The 14,217-nt window shown below is 37.3% G+C and overlaps 1 protein-coding gene across 14 annotated transcripts in view; it reads right to left on the bottom strand.

Moving 5' to 3' along the window:
* Nucleotides 1-439: 439 nt before the first annotated feature.
* DCTD (dCMP deaminase) overlaps nt 440-14,217 on the bottom strand; it is a 55,884-nt gene continuing 42,106 nt past the window's right edge. For 13 of the 14 annotated variants that reach the window (XM_085222451.1, XM_085222449.1, XM_085222448.1 and 10 more), the window contains 3 exons: nt 5,343-5,459; nt 3,694-3,790; nt 440-1,756 (listed from right to left, as the gene is read on the bottom strand). In XM_085222451.1, coding sequence (XP_085078577.1) covers nt 1,678-1,756; nt 3,694-3,790; nt 5,343-5,459 — 293 coding nt within the window. In that variant the 3' untranslated portion in view covers nt 440-1,677. The remainder of the gene's footprint in view (nt 1,757-3,693; nt 3,791-5,342; nt 5,460-14,217) is intronic. The other variant, XM_085222444.1, reaches the window with a different exon arrangement.

Raw genomic sequence — 14,217 nt, 5'->3', positions numbered from 1 at the left:
CAAAACCAAAATTTTGCAGCTTCTCTTCCCTCTGTCCTATTGTCAGAAGAGTATAAGTAAAAATGCTTCTATTTCCAATTCAGACTAAAGACAAAGATGTGCACAAGCTGTTTTAGTGACATTTTATTAATGTAATGTTTCATTTTTCACCCTCACCCTCCACATATGTGCAAATTTCTTCTTCTGGCAGTAAGCCACAATTCTGAGGTGGAAGGCAGTTGTATGGAAAAAAAAAGAATATCAGAAACTACCTTATAAACGGGCATATCTTATAATACGTTACAATGCTCCCTTTAGTAGCCAAATGTTTCACAAACATTACACTTTATGTAATATTACAAATGCACAAAATATGCTTTGCATATGATTGCAAAAGCAGAAGCACTCTGGAACCAAGCACATGGCTTAAAATTATAATAATGAGTCTACTTCAATGTAGTAGATTTTAATAAGACTTTAATAATATGGTATGAAGCCAAATTACATAATGTCCCAAAATATGAAACAAAGCTTTTTCAGAGAAAATAGAAGCTCACTGAAGTATAACCACATTTTAGAAGAAAAAAAAAAAATTATCTAAACAAAGCCATTAGGCATATTTAATTTTAAAAAATCAAATTAGAGAAAAGGAACACAAAATATATTCCCAGATCTCAAAATAAAATTAAAAAGGATATTATTTTAGGCAACATTTATGAAATGAAAGTATTAGGCCAGCACTGGGAAACAAGCTAACACCATAATAATTACCTCTTTTGGCACAGATGTGGATATGGGTTGAGTATCTCCAATTTCTCTCAAAGGACAAAAAATGATTGAGTTATCTTACAGGTTAATTTTAAGACTGAACTGTGTTGGATCGTCTAGAATGAACTTAGACCAATAAACTAATTTCCTTCTATACCTGAAAACCAACTCCAAATAGGAATCCCAAAGGTAAGAGAGAAATGATGTACTCCTCCTAACCCCTTCAATTCTGGAGTCTTGGTTAAAAAAAAAAAAAAAAAAAAGAATTGAAAGGTCTCTAAAGCTTGCTCCACCATTGACCATTCTCAGAACAACTTCCTGCCTCACCACTGCACAAGTGTAACAGTGTTAGATAGCAGTTAATAGAAAAATCAACTTCCTTTTGTTGGGTAACACATGTAAAATACTATATATACTTTAATCTGTATAACCTTTTAAAATACTAGTGTTATGCAAGTTAGAAGATTAGTATTTATATGGATAACACATTTTGTCATTTATTAGGATCAGCTATTTAGATCCACACATCCAATAGAGAGATCAACATATATTAGCATATTTGACTGTGCTACTGGTTACAATAAGAACTGCTGTTTAACTGAGTCTAAATCAGTGCTGACAACCAATCAGAGCATGTGGTGATGAATGCAGCAAGAACCAGAACAGTTTTCTGTACATGCATTATATTGTCTCATCTACATGTCTCTAGACTTTTAAAGCAGATTTGATAAAGGCATTAAAAATTTTAAGTTGATTTAGATTCCACATGACAAGATGAAGTGAGGGGAACATTTTATGCCTTACATTTCTTAGAAGTCTGTTTTACTATAGAAACCATTAAAAAGTTGCAAGTAACTTCAACATGAAAGGCATTAGCAGCTTTTTAGAGAAGGATAATCACAGTCTTCTAGAGATATAATGGGACTTAATTCACAGAAGTTTTTGACTTGGTCTGCTGTTAATTGAATCAAAGTCGATGATGATCTTGGTACATTTTGGCTTGAATTCCCTAAAATAAAGAAAAATATAGATATTAGTTAGTGAGTAATTAAAACATTTTGCTTGCTTTAGCTCCAGCCGCATTTTTGAAGGAAAAAACCCTCCTTGGGTTCACATAGTTTTCATCTCTGTGGGAGCCAATTATAGTGCACCACACTGAGAGAAACCTGGACAAGAAAGACTAAGACAAAAAAAGACACATGGGGTGGGTCAGCCTGTACATTCTTCGGCTATTGGAGTTCATAAATTACCCAGGAGTCAAAGAAGTTTTAACAACTTAGCTGCAGGCAGTAGCATCATGTTACCAGAGCTGGGATTTTTTTCAAATATTTTATACACACACACACACACACACACACGTGTATTTTCATATGCTATACTATGCATATATAAATTGTATATATGTATGTGTATATACAAAATATCTGAAATATATTTTGACAAATATTTTGATGGCATTTTTTCCCCTACCACGTATTCAAAAAACATTTTCAAACTTTGCCTCTGTGGTTTTTTGTGGGTTTTTTTTTTTTTGCTAGGGGAATAGATCACATTATGTACTGTATTGGGGAAAAAACCAAACTGGTTAAGAGGGAATAATTTAAAAATTGTAACTTTAAAACTATAAAATTAATACAGCCACAAATTGTTTCCTTTTATTATCATTAGAGCATCTGCTACAGCAATTAGCACGGAAGGTATTTGGGGACTGAGCATATATTTTACAGTCTACCAGTAAACAAAGGATTATGCAAATAGTGTGGATTTAGTGCCTAATTAAGCTCTGCAATTCAGTTCAAGAGATTCATTAAATACCACCTACATCTTTAATAATCAATACAAGAATAAAGAACAGTCAATACAGGAGAGCTCATGCTGCTGGCCACAGAAACTCTGACAGACTATAACGTACTTTGTCCAGAACAGCAGTCTGAAATACAAGAAACACTTCTCACCCTGGAGAAGTTATAAGATTTGACTTGCAAGGGAATGATTTATGCTTCTTAGTCAAACAGTCTTAGTAGGCACAAAATACACCGAAGGACTAAAACTGAATTTCAAGTACTGCTATATTTTTTCATGAATGTTTCTCAACCCAGTAGGTACCTTTCATCATAAAATTTTATCTGTCAGAATTGTTATGTTTGCAAATTTTTCGAAGTCTTTATATTAATACTGTAAAACTTTTCAGAGTTGCAATGCCTCCCTGACCAGATAATTAGCCTCACCCACAGCATGTTATTGCTATCAAACTAGCTGTTGAACAGACTGTCTTTAGGTATCTCTGCCAGTGTCTTCAAAAACTATTCTTCAAACATTTTTCAGTTTCTCATTACTTTAAGGCTAGTATTCCGTATTCTCACAAGAAATGCTGACCAAAGAAGATTGGACAGCTATATGCACCAAGAATTAATTGCAGGTGGCTGATCTGATACCTGCCCAAATTGACTACAACAAGAAGATACTGAACTTTCAATAGGTATCAGGTCATCCTTGTAAAGTCAGTCAGTCATTTCAGTTACATACACAGATAATTCTTGTGGTAAGGGACTCTAAGAACTCACTGGGAAGTCTAAACTACTCAAACCAAGTCAGCACTGATTCTCCAAGTAAAACATAACAAACTATCACATTCACAATTTCACTGGCAAATGAAGTGAAATTTTCTTCTCAAAAAAAAGTCCAGGAATGAAAAGGAATACTCCAAGTGGATTTTTTTTTTTCATACAAACATTATGAAATTGAACTTTAGCAACACACATGGGAAAGACAATGTTGCAACTGTGTGTCAACTCAGTATCTTTCACAGGCATACAGAGCAAACCTGCTATCAGAGAATAAAAAGTTGCACAATGCAAAGGAAGACACTTTTGCCCTAAAGTTGCTCTTTTCCACAATTTTTTTCCTTTCTGAAATAAAAATAAAGTTAATTGTAAGCTCTCTTACCTGTACACAATACCAGCTAAATCAAACATCCGCCGTGCCGCCGTCATTTCAATAGAGTCATGATATTTGTCAGACATAAAAATAACTTCCTTTATGCCTAGAAAGGTCATAAAGAAAAAAAAAAAAAAAAAGGAATTCCATGGAAAAAAAAAAAAGTAATGACAAAAACTGGCACACAAAAATCAGAAAAGACAGCACTCATCCACATACTTTAGAACTCTGTGGTACACCTCTGCTTAGAGGCTTGTACGTGAAAATAGGTCTGTGTAAGATAAAGCTGTTTGGGAAGGCATTTTTCTCAGAACGTTAGAAAACGTTTTCCCTGATTTCACCTAAGTTTACATCAGAAGACCAGATCCAAAAACTTGCAGGCAAAACCTCAAGACAGACGGAGTAGAAATTAAGCATTTTTGCAAAAAGCTATTGAAAACTTGTCCCGTTACCTAATATAGATGAAATTCCTCCCAAAGAACTTAACCCCAAATCTCAATCCCCTTCCAAATACAAAGCTATAAAAGGATGCTTTTTTCTTCTCCGCTCAATAAGTAGCTTTCAGTTCCAAGTCTCATAAGCACATATTGCCTCAAACTGTGGAATGATCCATGCACAAATTAACAATTTTTGCCCTACTTACAGTAGAAATATAAAGGCTGACCCAAGAGACATTACAGAGCCTAACATCATCTTCCTGTACTTACCAGGTACATAAATATCAATGCTATTTTCTGCTGACCTAAGTGCATAAGGAAAAGGATGAGTGACTATACCGAGAACAAGCAGCAAGTCTACCTTTGAAGACCACTTTATTTTTATTCTGTAAATAAGACAAATAAAGAATGTCACTGTCTTTCCACCTTCACCCCTCTTCACTTCAAGCCTTACAGACCAAAAAAAGTACTCCCTTTGCTACTTTTTTTTTTATTTCTTTTATTCTTTCTGATGTCCATTAGTGGCAAAAGGAAGTCCTCAGAATAGCAATGCAGCTAAGACTGCAAGACTTTACTTAATGCACAAAACATATATGCTTTGCTTAAGCGGAGATGTTCATTGCAACTGTGGCCTATTGCAGATGCCTGATCTGAAAAAAGGCAACACATTTAGGCCAGCACACTTTCTGCAGTGGCACAGATTTATAACAATTGTAATAAAAGACATAATTAAAGTAGGATCATAGAAGTCTTGTGACATTTATGAGCAAAGATATTTTAAAATCTTCAAATATCTACCATGCATCACGTTCAAATTAAAATTTCATGGATATACTCCCAACAGACCTTTTGTCATGGCAGAAGTTTATTTCTTTCTGCCCTACTCTATTCAGTGTGTCAGAGCACAGTAAAATTGACAGTAATTATATGCAAAGCTTGTGTTGTTCTTTGGCAGCTCCTGGTCTAAGAAGTTACAAACCTAAATTAGAAGCACACTTAGAATCACAGAAGATGCAATTAGCACTGGAAAAATTTGGCACCATTCAGATGCAAAAAAAAAAAAAAAAACAAAAAAAACACAACCCACAAGTAGCATCTTATGAAGTTGACAGTGCAATTAATTTAGATCTAACAGCAGCAATTTAACATCAAATACATCCATGATATCGATGAGAAAGCAGCACTGCAACACTGACAAATCAGGCTGGCACTACTTCTTACCTGCCTGGATGATGAGCTTTGCACATTCATTACATGGAAATAAGGCAACATACATGCTGCACCCTTTCACATCAGCTGAGTTTTTGTTCATGATGGCATTCAGTTCAGCATGGCAAACTGATTGGAAAAAAAAAAACAACAAAACGACAATTCATAATATCATTCATTAAAATAAATCAGTCAAACTAAAATTAAAGTGTTACATCCTTTCAAAGGCAAATAGCTTCCACAGCTTGTCATAAAGGGTAGAGGAAGAAATAAAAGCAGAAATACCAAGATCAATGAAGGTCAATTGTTCTGACCAGGCTGCTGATTAGTAATGATATCATTAAGCACATTAGCATTGCCATTTGCTAACACCTATAGCAGGCAACAAAGCCGTAGGCTGTGGGCCAAGTAGTTGCAACCACCCTAAGTGAAGCAATATCTCACAGCTTCACAACTCCCTGGAGTATCTAATTGCCAGTATAAAACAGCTCATTTATGTGTTTACATGCACAGATAGGAACATTCTTATGGTTATTAAGAGCACACTGCGCGCTCTTAAAGGCAGGAGAATCATGAAGTAAAACTGAGCAGCTCTGTCCTCTGGGTCCCAGAACTGCTCAGTGCTGCTGCATGATTCTCTCACCCCAAGAATACACAAGACACACTCAACCATAAAAACGTCCCAGCTTTAATATTAAAGCAAGTTTACTGCTCATTAAAAGGTGCCAGACTTCCCAAGCAAGAAAGCAAAGTCCTCTATTTCTCCATGGATTTGAGATAGGCCAGGTAACAACAGACAACTCTGCCTTATTCCTCCATTACACAACGGCTCTTCTGGACAGATGGCGACTGAGGGTTCAACTTGTTATGCTGTACACATCAGTACAGCACGTAACGTGTTACAGACAAAGGAGAAGAGAGCTCAGTTTAGGTCATCCACCATGAACTTCTGAAGAAAACCGTTAGGAAGCAGGATCTGTGCTACAACTTTCTGTTTACACCTAGGAATGACAGCAAGTTGCAGAATGTATTCATCAGTCTACTGAGAAACTGTCTGGTGCCATGATAGATGTTGTACACAGGCACTCAAGTGTGGCTCCGAGCTCAGCCAGAGACCTGTGTGTGCAAACAACACTAACCAGAGGTTTTCTCCACTGCTTATTTTGAAGAACAGACTACAAAGAAAAAAAAGAAAAAGTAAAAAAAGTCTTCCTCTCATATATGGGAAAATAAAAACAGGCAAAGTTACGAGCACAAGTTCATAATATAGTTGCAACCATACAGTGACCCCTGTGTACATGATCTTGCCATACAAAGAATAACTGAGTGCCACACTTTCAGCATGCAGGAATCCTTATTGAATGGAAATGTTTTCCGCATGTGCTAAAGGTCTACGTGGAATTTCTATCTAACAGCTAACGTGCTAGAAATTTACAGCCTAACACACAGCACACAAACTTTCCCATGTAGGCAAGTCACTAAGGACCAAACACTTACTACAGAAAGCTCAGCATCAGCTGCCCCCAGAATCCCCATAATTACATTGTTCATGTATCTTCTCATAAAAAGAAAAGGCCAGAAACCAACATAAAAATAGGAAATTAATAACAGCAAAGGAAAAAAAAAAGACGGTTTGTTACTATTATTTCTACTACTATGATAATTGCATCACGCTGTATTTTAGACTTGCACCATCAATTATACATGATATAAAAGTATAGGAACTTTCAAACTTTGAAAACCCAGAAAACACTTTTAACTTCAAATATATTACTGAGTTACATTAATTTTATACAGCCTTCAAAGAAATAGCCACAGAATTATTCTTCTAGGGTTACAGAAGAGTAAGTGCAAAACAGCACCTGGAACTTGGGTTTGGTGACTAGACAGAGCCATCACTTTTCAGTTTCTTTGAACAACGTGCTTATGTTCCAGGCAGCTGTCTCAAAGGCCTCCACAAAAGAAAGAAGGATGAGAGAATGTTTTCAAAGGCTCACAGAAATAAATAAATAAATGAATAGCCACCCTAATTCCTTCAGCAAATATTTCTACTTTACTAAAACTTAGAAGTCTTCAGCCATAAAAACAGACACGTTTCAGTGTTAGTACCACTATAACTTTCCTCCTGCACTGATGAGAAATAGCCTTTTAGAAACTACAGACTTCCAGACTTTCAACAACAAAACTCCTCCAAGCAAAAACAATTTTAGGCCAAAAATAATTTGTAAAAGATAATCAGTTGGAGTGAGGGAGGGAGATATTTTGCCCCCTGACCATCTTAACACAATCTGAAGTTAAAAACAACTACAACTCTCTAGAGTGGAAAGAGAGACAAAGAAGGCACAGAGATGATAATATGGAAGAAGCAGTCATCTCAAGACAAAAAGCACTGCAATCTCCAGCAAAGCCAACAGGATTTAGTTTCAAAAATCAGAGGAGGAGGACTTTTCATGCACACTGTAGCTCAACCAAATATTCCTTAAAGCACAAAGTAGTAGGAGACTAAAGGTTTGCATTGATTAAAGGAGTCCCCTTCTTTCTTCCAGTACTTTTTATGCCCCTTGTTTATTGGGCTATCAATTACAAAACCATTCTGGCTCAGTAGTTTGAACTTGGAAAACTATTCTGGGGAACTATTATTTTCTGTGTCTTTGTTTTATACATTTCCCTAGACATCTGCTACTGGCACCTGTAAGAAATTGTAGGTTAGATGCTCCATAATAAGGTACAGGCATCGGACAAATATTTTCAGGTTTTGTCCCATAGTTCTTCACTCCCTCCTCCCCACTTTTCTTTCTCTGGTAAATAGGCATTTACTGGTGATCCATTTATAAACAAAAAAATTCCATGGATAACAGATTACTTTACAGACCTGACCAACTTTGTAGAGAGTATTACTTAAAGAGACAAAAGTCAAACCCAGGATTTCAAAATCCCTAACTGTAACAACAAGAGCAGTTCCCAATTAAGGCGACACAAAGTTTTCTAACCCATTAAGAGCTCCAGCTACTATTAGTAAAATATTCTTCCCTCTCAGACAGTAAGACCCTAACTTAAGGAAACCTTGCACAGGTTCATAGTGTTCAGAAATCTGAAAGCTGTTTATTTAAGCAGGCCATTAGAACTAGAATTTTTGCAATACCCTCTGGGGACCCCCAGTTGTTTAGTATTATTTTTTTTAAATAATATTCACATATAGTTAACATTATATTAGGTCTATTAGGTCTTGAAGATTGGTTTCTATGCTGGAAAAGTGGCTTGAAAAGTATTCTCTAAAGACTTCATTAGCTGAAGAAACAATCATGCAGTAACACAGTGTGTCCTGTGACATTTCCTTCACCTAATACAATGTGCATGAGAGGGGGAAAAAATAGAGGACTGATTAATTTGGTAGTATTAATTCCTACTTGTGTTTCTATCTTTTCTTACTGCATATCACCTTTATTGCACATTAGGTAATGCCCATCCTTAAACCTACCCACAAATAAGAGACCCCCACTTACCCTACTGATGGTCATTTTTCAGTATTAAACACTTACCATGAATATGTTCTTCCTGACTTGCAGTGTCAGAACTACTCTTTCCGCCTTCTAAGACTGTTCTGATCAGTGATTTTATAAGAACCACTCGGACTACTCAAAATGTTTATTAATACTGTGAAAAGGCTTACAAGGCTTGATGAAGAGCTTGGAGTATGGACCACTGTAACACGTTATATTTTAAACAGAAATCAAAGGAAAGGTTCCAGGAAGCAACCTTTCTATGTAGTTAATTACTAATGAAAACAGACAAAGAATTTGGAGAATTTACACACTAAATATTGTGCTACATTTGAAGGAAATACACTTCAATGCATACAGTGTCACACAACATGTTCTGATTTATTTGTTAACATGAGATTTTCTACTGCCACATTAACCAACTTGACAAATATTATAGGCCCCCAGAACAAATATATGGTACTAGCAAGATGTTCTGCAACATAAGGCTGGCACAAAAATGCATACAGGGAGTTATGTAATTTGGCCATCTTATTTTCAGTCCTTTGGTAAAATCTTCACCTTGTTTTTGCCTCTTGTCCATCCCAATTTAGTCCAAGCTCTACTTGTCTGCTACCCTCTACTCACTGCACCAATGCTGGACACAGCAAGGATGCAGAAGGCACTGAGGAATTACTGAAAAGCACTATCTCTGGAGTGACAGCTCCCGGGGACTGTGGTTGATGGAAATTGTAGAACGATGCCAATCTTATTTCAACCTTTGTGAAAGTATCAGGTGTGGATGCTGCTCACTACATTAGTGGAAGATAGAACTGATATTGGGCTGATGCTGCTCACAGCTACTTCTGCTGACTCTTTCCTGCTCTGTGTGCTCTAAGAGCAGTTCCTGTGGTCAAGGCAAGAAGGCAAGGTTAACATGACCGGATTTCATCGGAGTCTTAGCCTTTTTAGACTGCAGTCAGGAAGAGGGAACAGCCCCACCTAACAAATGTGTTCTGTTAAAAGAGAACTGGGAAGTGAACATGGGGACTATCCAGCCTATTTATAAGCAGCACACAAAATCTGCTGGGAGCAGGCAGGGAAGCCTTTTGCAGAACCTGAAAAGCAGTAGCTAATCCAGTCTGTTCTTACCTGCATGCTCCAAGATTGCACTAATCTCAGCAGAACAAAGGGCTGTTCCTTAAGTGGCAAGCAGAATAAGAGAAATTATTTTTCAAAATTCTCAAACTTCTTAGACATTTGGTGTATGATGCTAGAATTAGAAAGAAATCCAGGCAGGACAAGAGAGTGAGAGGCTGTAGGTGGAGAGCATCTCCTATAGATCCCCATTCCAGTTGAAGCCTCGGCTTTGCATTGCCAGTTGGAGAGAGTGCATCACACTTCTTCATAGTGCCTTATCAAGTTTTATGCTGTCAAAATAACAGCTTCTACAAAAGTAACATTTGCCTGAATATCTTCAAGCATTCATCTCTTTAAAAAAATTGACGAAAAGCTCATAATCCTAACACAACAAAATGTTGCTAACAGTTTGTTTCATTTTACACAGCAGGTACTGTTCAATTAGAGTATACTTTCTGCCACAGCACATATTTTATCGTATCTGAACCTGTATAAATATTTGTAAGCATATTTACTCAGTATTTTCTTTATTGCTTAGAGGTTTCTATATTTGCCAGTCATTTTAATTTAAAACCCTCTTAATTAGAGACTGGTTGTCAAATAGATGTTCTTAGATTACAGTGGAGACAGAGGGCGTAACAGGAGCATAGCAACTAGCATCAGTAGTAAGACGCTAATAGGAGAAAAATGTAGTATTTTAAATGATCAGTGAGAAGAAAGAATGCATCATCAAAGCTTTGCATTCATCTAACAGCAACAGGGGGCACTCACTTTTGACTCCGAGCGCCAGAATTTTGTGTAATTATTAAGAAATTCCCCTACACTGCACTGAGCACAAAGCTTTCTGTTTCTCTGAGGTGCACAGAAACATCCCCATTTCTGTCACTGACTGGCAGCCTGGAAAGAAACAGTTTCCACAAAGCAACAAAAGCCGCTTGATTTTGTGCTGAGAAAAAACAGCATTCAGCAAAACATTACCTACTTTCTGAAGTAACAAAGCTATGCTACTAACCTGTTCAAGTATATTCCACAGCTCAAAAGAAAAGGTTTAATTGGCTTCAAGATTCTCATAGGGAACACAGAGTACTAATATGGGTGATTTACATCATGATTCCTGTATCATCCAAACACCTTGCAAACATTTGCATCCTCTAAGGTAAAATGAGCACTACCTGGCATTTTCATGCTTTCTTTCAGTAGCAGCTCAGGTTACATTTAGATAAGGGTAAAAATTATTTTTAATCAAGCACAGCCCTTTCTTTAACATTGCACTGAGCAGAAGTCACACTTCACAGTGCAGGCAAGATATGTACAATGTATGCTATGTTGTCTGTTATCTATGTCTGCCACAATTTCAATCCAATAGGACTCAAGATGTAGTAAAATATAAGACTGACAGGATTCATTTAGCCTTAAAACAAAAGTTCAGAAGATCATTGTTATCAGTAAGTGTATGGGCAAAGAGGGAAAGGAGGAAGAAGGATTGATGGCACTAAGAAAAGCTGAAAGAACAATGCTAGCATACTTAAGAATGTACAAAACCATCAATTTAGCATGGAAATAGGAAGTTTTCTAGCTATAAAACAGCAAAACTGATCAGAGCTCTGGGGTCAGTGTATCCATCTGTTCTGCTAAAGCTCAATACATTTATTACAGGATCACCTAACACAGCTCTGCAAGGATAGCCTCTGGGTCCAATCCCCCGCTGTATTTGTAACACTAAACACAGACAGGGCCAGGCAGTGACCCTTGGCCCTAAGGCCAACTGGCACATGTTAGTTCATGTTCTGTTCATGCTGATCTTACGCAGGTGTCCATCAGCACTACACAGAACTTGGTCCTCGGTTTCCACACAGCTCCACGTCTCAAGAGTCCCAGGGCAGCACACATTTATTTTGTATGTTTCAGTTCAAACTGCATAAAGAAATAAGATGACTTTTTTGCAGCCCACCACAGTAGTACTTTCACAGCATGAAACAGAGTATGCATTGCATATCCCCCAGTATGGCCTGAGGGAGGGAGGAAGGTTAAGCATACTATCTCAGCAGGCTTTGCACAATAGGACAAGAGTTTTCTTACAGTCCTTTTTCCACCCTGCACTCTGTAGCAGCCTCTGAGGGAACCGCTCAGTGCAACACCTAGGCTTTGCTCTGGAGACAGCCCTTCAGAGCCATCCAAAAGACATGGAAAGTGAGCTGATGGCTATGCTAAACTAATGCAGCACTTAAAACAAGGAGGTCAGCACTGAGATCCAGCCTCAGCCCTTTCCTGTAGCAGTGCAGACGCATAAAACAGCTCTAGAAGACATCTTCCAGGGTAGTGTGGTGGTATATACACAGTTACCATCTTTACATAATAAACAACACCCCAGATCTAGCGGAGTCAGTGCTAGCGTTCCTATGATAAGCTCATGGAGCACATAGTAAGATTGTACTATCCTTTAACAAGATAGTCAAGAAAAATCAAAGCTAAAAAGTTCAGTTTACACAAATGCAGTGATAATTAGCAAAAGCAGTAAGGAAAACATGACAGCTTAATGAGATTTTAGCAGCAATTCTATGTGCTGCTTTGAATCTACCACAATTTTTTAAAGCAGATTTTATTTTTTATATGTACTTGCCTGGTCTGTCAACTGTGCTATCAAGATTAATAAGAAACTGCTAGATTTTAAATGATCTGTGAATTACAAAACAGGTTGTTAATTCGTCACAGTAGACACTTTGTTACAAAGTTGTGATGTTTTCTAACGAGGTGAAGACTGAGATTCTTTAGGGGAAAGGCACAAATCGGAGCAACTCCTAGAAATGAACTCATCTCTCCAGGCTTTTAAAATCGATAAGTGCATTTTTTAACCATTGTGTATTCACTTTTTACTTGCTAAAAAAGAAACATTCCGCAGCTTTTGGAGCCAGCATTAACTGAAAATAAAATTTAAAAACCCTCATATTTTATCGTATGAAATATTTCCACAAATCCCACCCATTTTTATTTTTTTTTTTTAGTTTAAATTAATGAGTTTTATATTTGAGAGCCCTATTTCTGCCTATCTCTCCTGGAACGTGCTTAAGACCCAAAGACCACACACGCTGATCTTAGTTCAGAACTGAGAACTTACAGCAAGCATAACAACTCAACCAAAATCAATATTCTCTTTTCAGCTTTATCTTTAATCAATGGGGTAATGTTTGTTTCCACACCCTATAAATAAAAAGCAGTCGTACCATGGTGAACCATTATAGTATCTTCATTATACGTAAAACCAGAGCTTCTGTGCTTTAGAACAGATGTTAAAATTTGGCAGGAGCTGGTGCTACTGTAAGCAGTGCATCTCTTATGAAAAATAACTAGAAATCTTACCAAGTTTAAGAGTTATTTTTAGAGGTCTGATGATGAATTGGTGAACTGAACAAGGACAAGTACAAGAGTTGTAAGAACTCAAATACAAAGCCCATTAATTGAGCTGAACCACAGCATACAATCTTTCACTTCAGTGCTATAGGAAAACGTAATATCACAGTTTAGAAAGAGCTTTGGATGAACACAAGAAATTTCCAAGCTAATGCAAATCCTATTCCTGTATCAGATCAATTTTTAGAAGTTACAAACAAGAAAATGGGTTTATTGAATAGAAATAAATACTTCATATTGGAGGAGTCCGAATCTAAATAAAAACCAAACTCTGGTGCTCATTGCCCCTCACTCATGCAAGGGAGAAATTCTCAAGGGTTCTCATTTGGTTTTGTGGTTCTTCCCCCTTCCACTCCCGAACCCAGGAGGGACTAAGATGAAGCACAGAATGAAGGAACTACCCATTTTTCATGCTCCCACAGCTCCTGCTGCACCAATCTCACCTCACAGAGGTTCAGCAGGAGCTGATGTGGAAGTAAAAACATGAAGAGGGATTGAAGACAGCATGCACTCCCCCCTTCTTTATTAATCCTAACCACAGTTCATCCCCAACATCAGCTACTAAAATCTACAAGGCAACTCTCAATATTATTTCCACACCCAACAACAGTCAGTCCTCATGGAGTGAAGCTTCAGGCAGCTCAGAGAACCATCCTCTTTGGTTTCTGCAAATCACACGTGGCCCAGAGGTCTAACTGTGCAGCCTTGTTTGATAGATGTGCCAATAATCACTGAGGACCCTTCAAAGCAAGCTTGCAGAAAGCCACACTAAGCCTGTGTGAAGACACAATCTAAAGTAGCACTCAGCTTTATTTTACCATGAAACTGTCCTTGCCCCTCATTCATTCTCTCCATTTAGT

This window comes from Meleagris gallopavo, chromosome 4 (assembly GCF_905368555.1).
Source record: "Meleagris gallopavo chromosome 4, MGAL_WU_HG_1.1, whole genome shotgun sequence".
In the NCBI taxonomy this organism is placed as follows: Eukaryota; Metazoa; Chordata; class Aves; order Galliformes; family Phasianidae; genus Meleagris; species Meleagris gallopavo.
The sequence above is the reverse complement of the archived record's forward strand: the minus strand, read 5'-3'. Positions and strand labels throughout refer to the sequence as shown.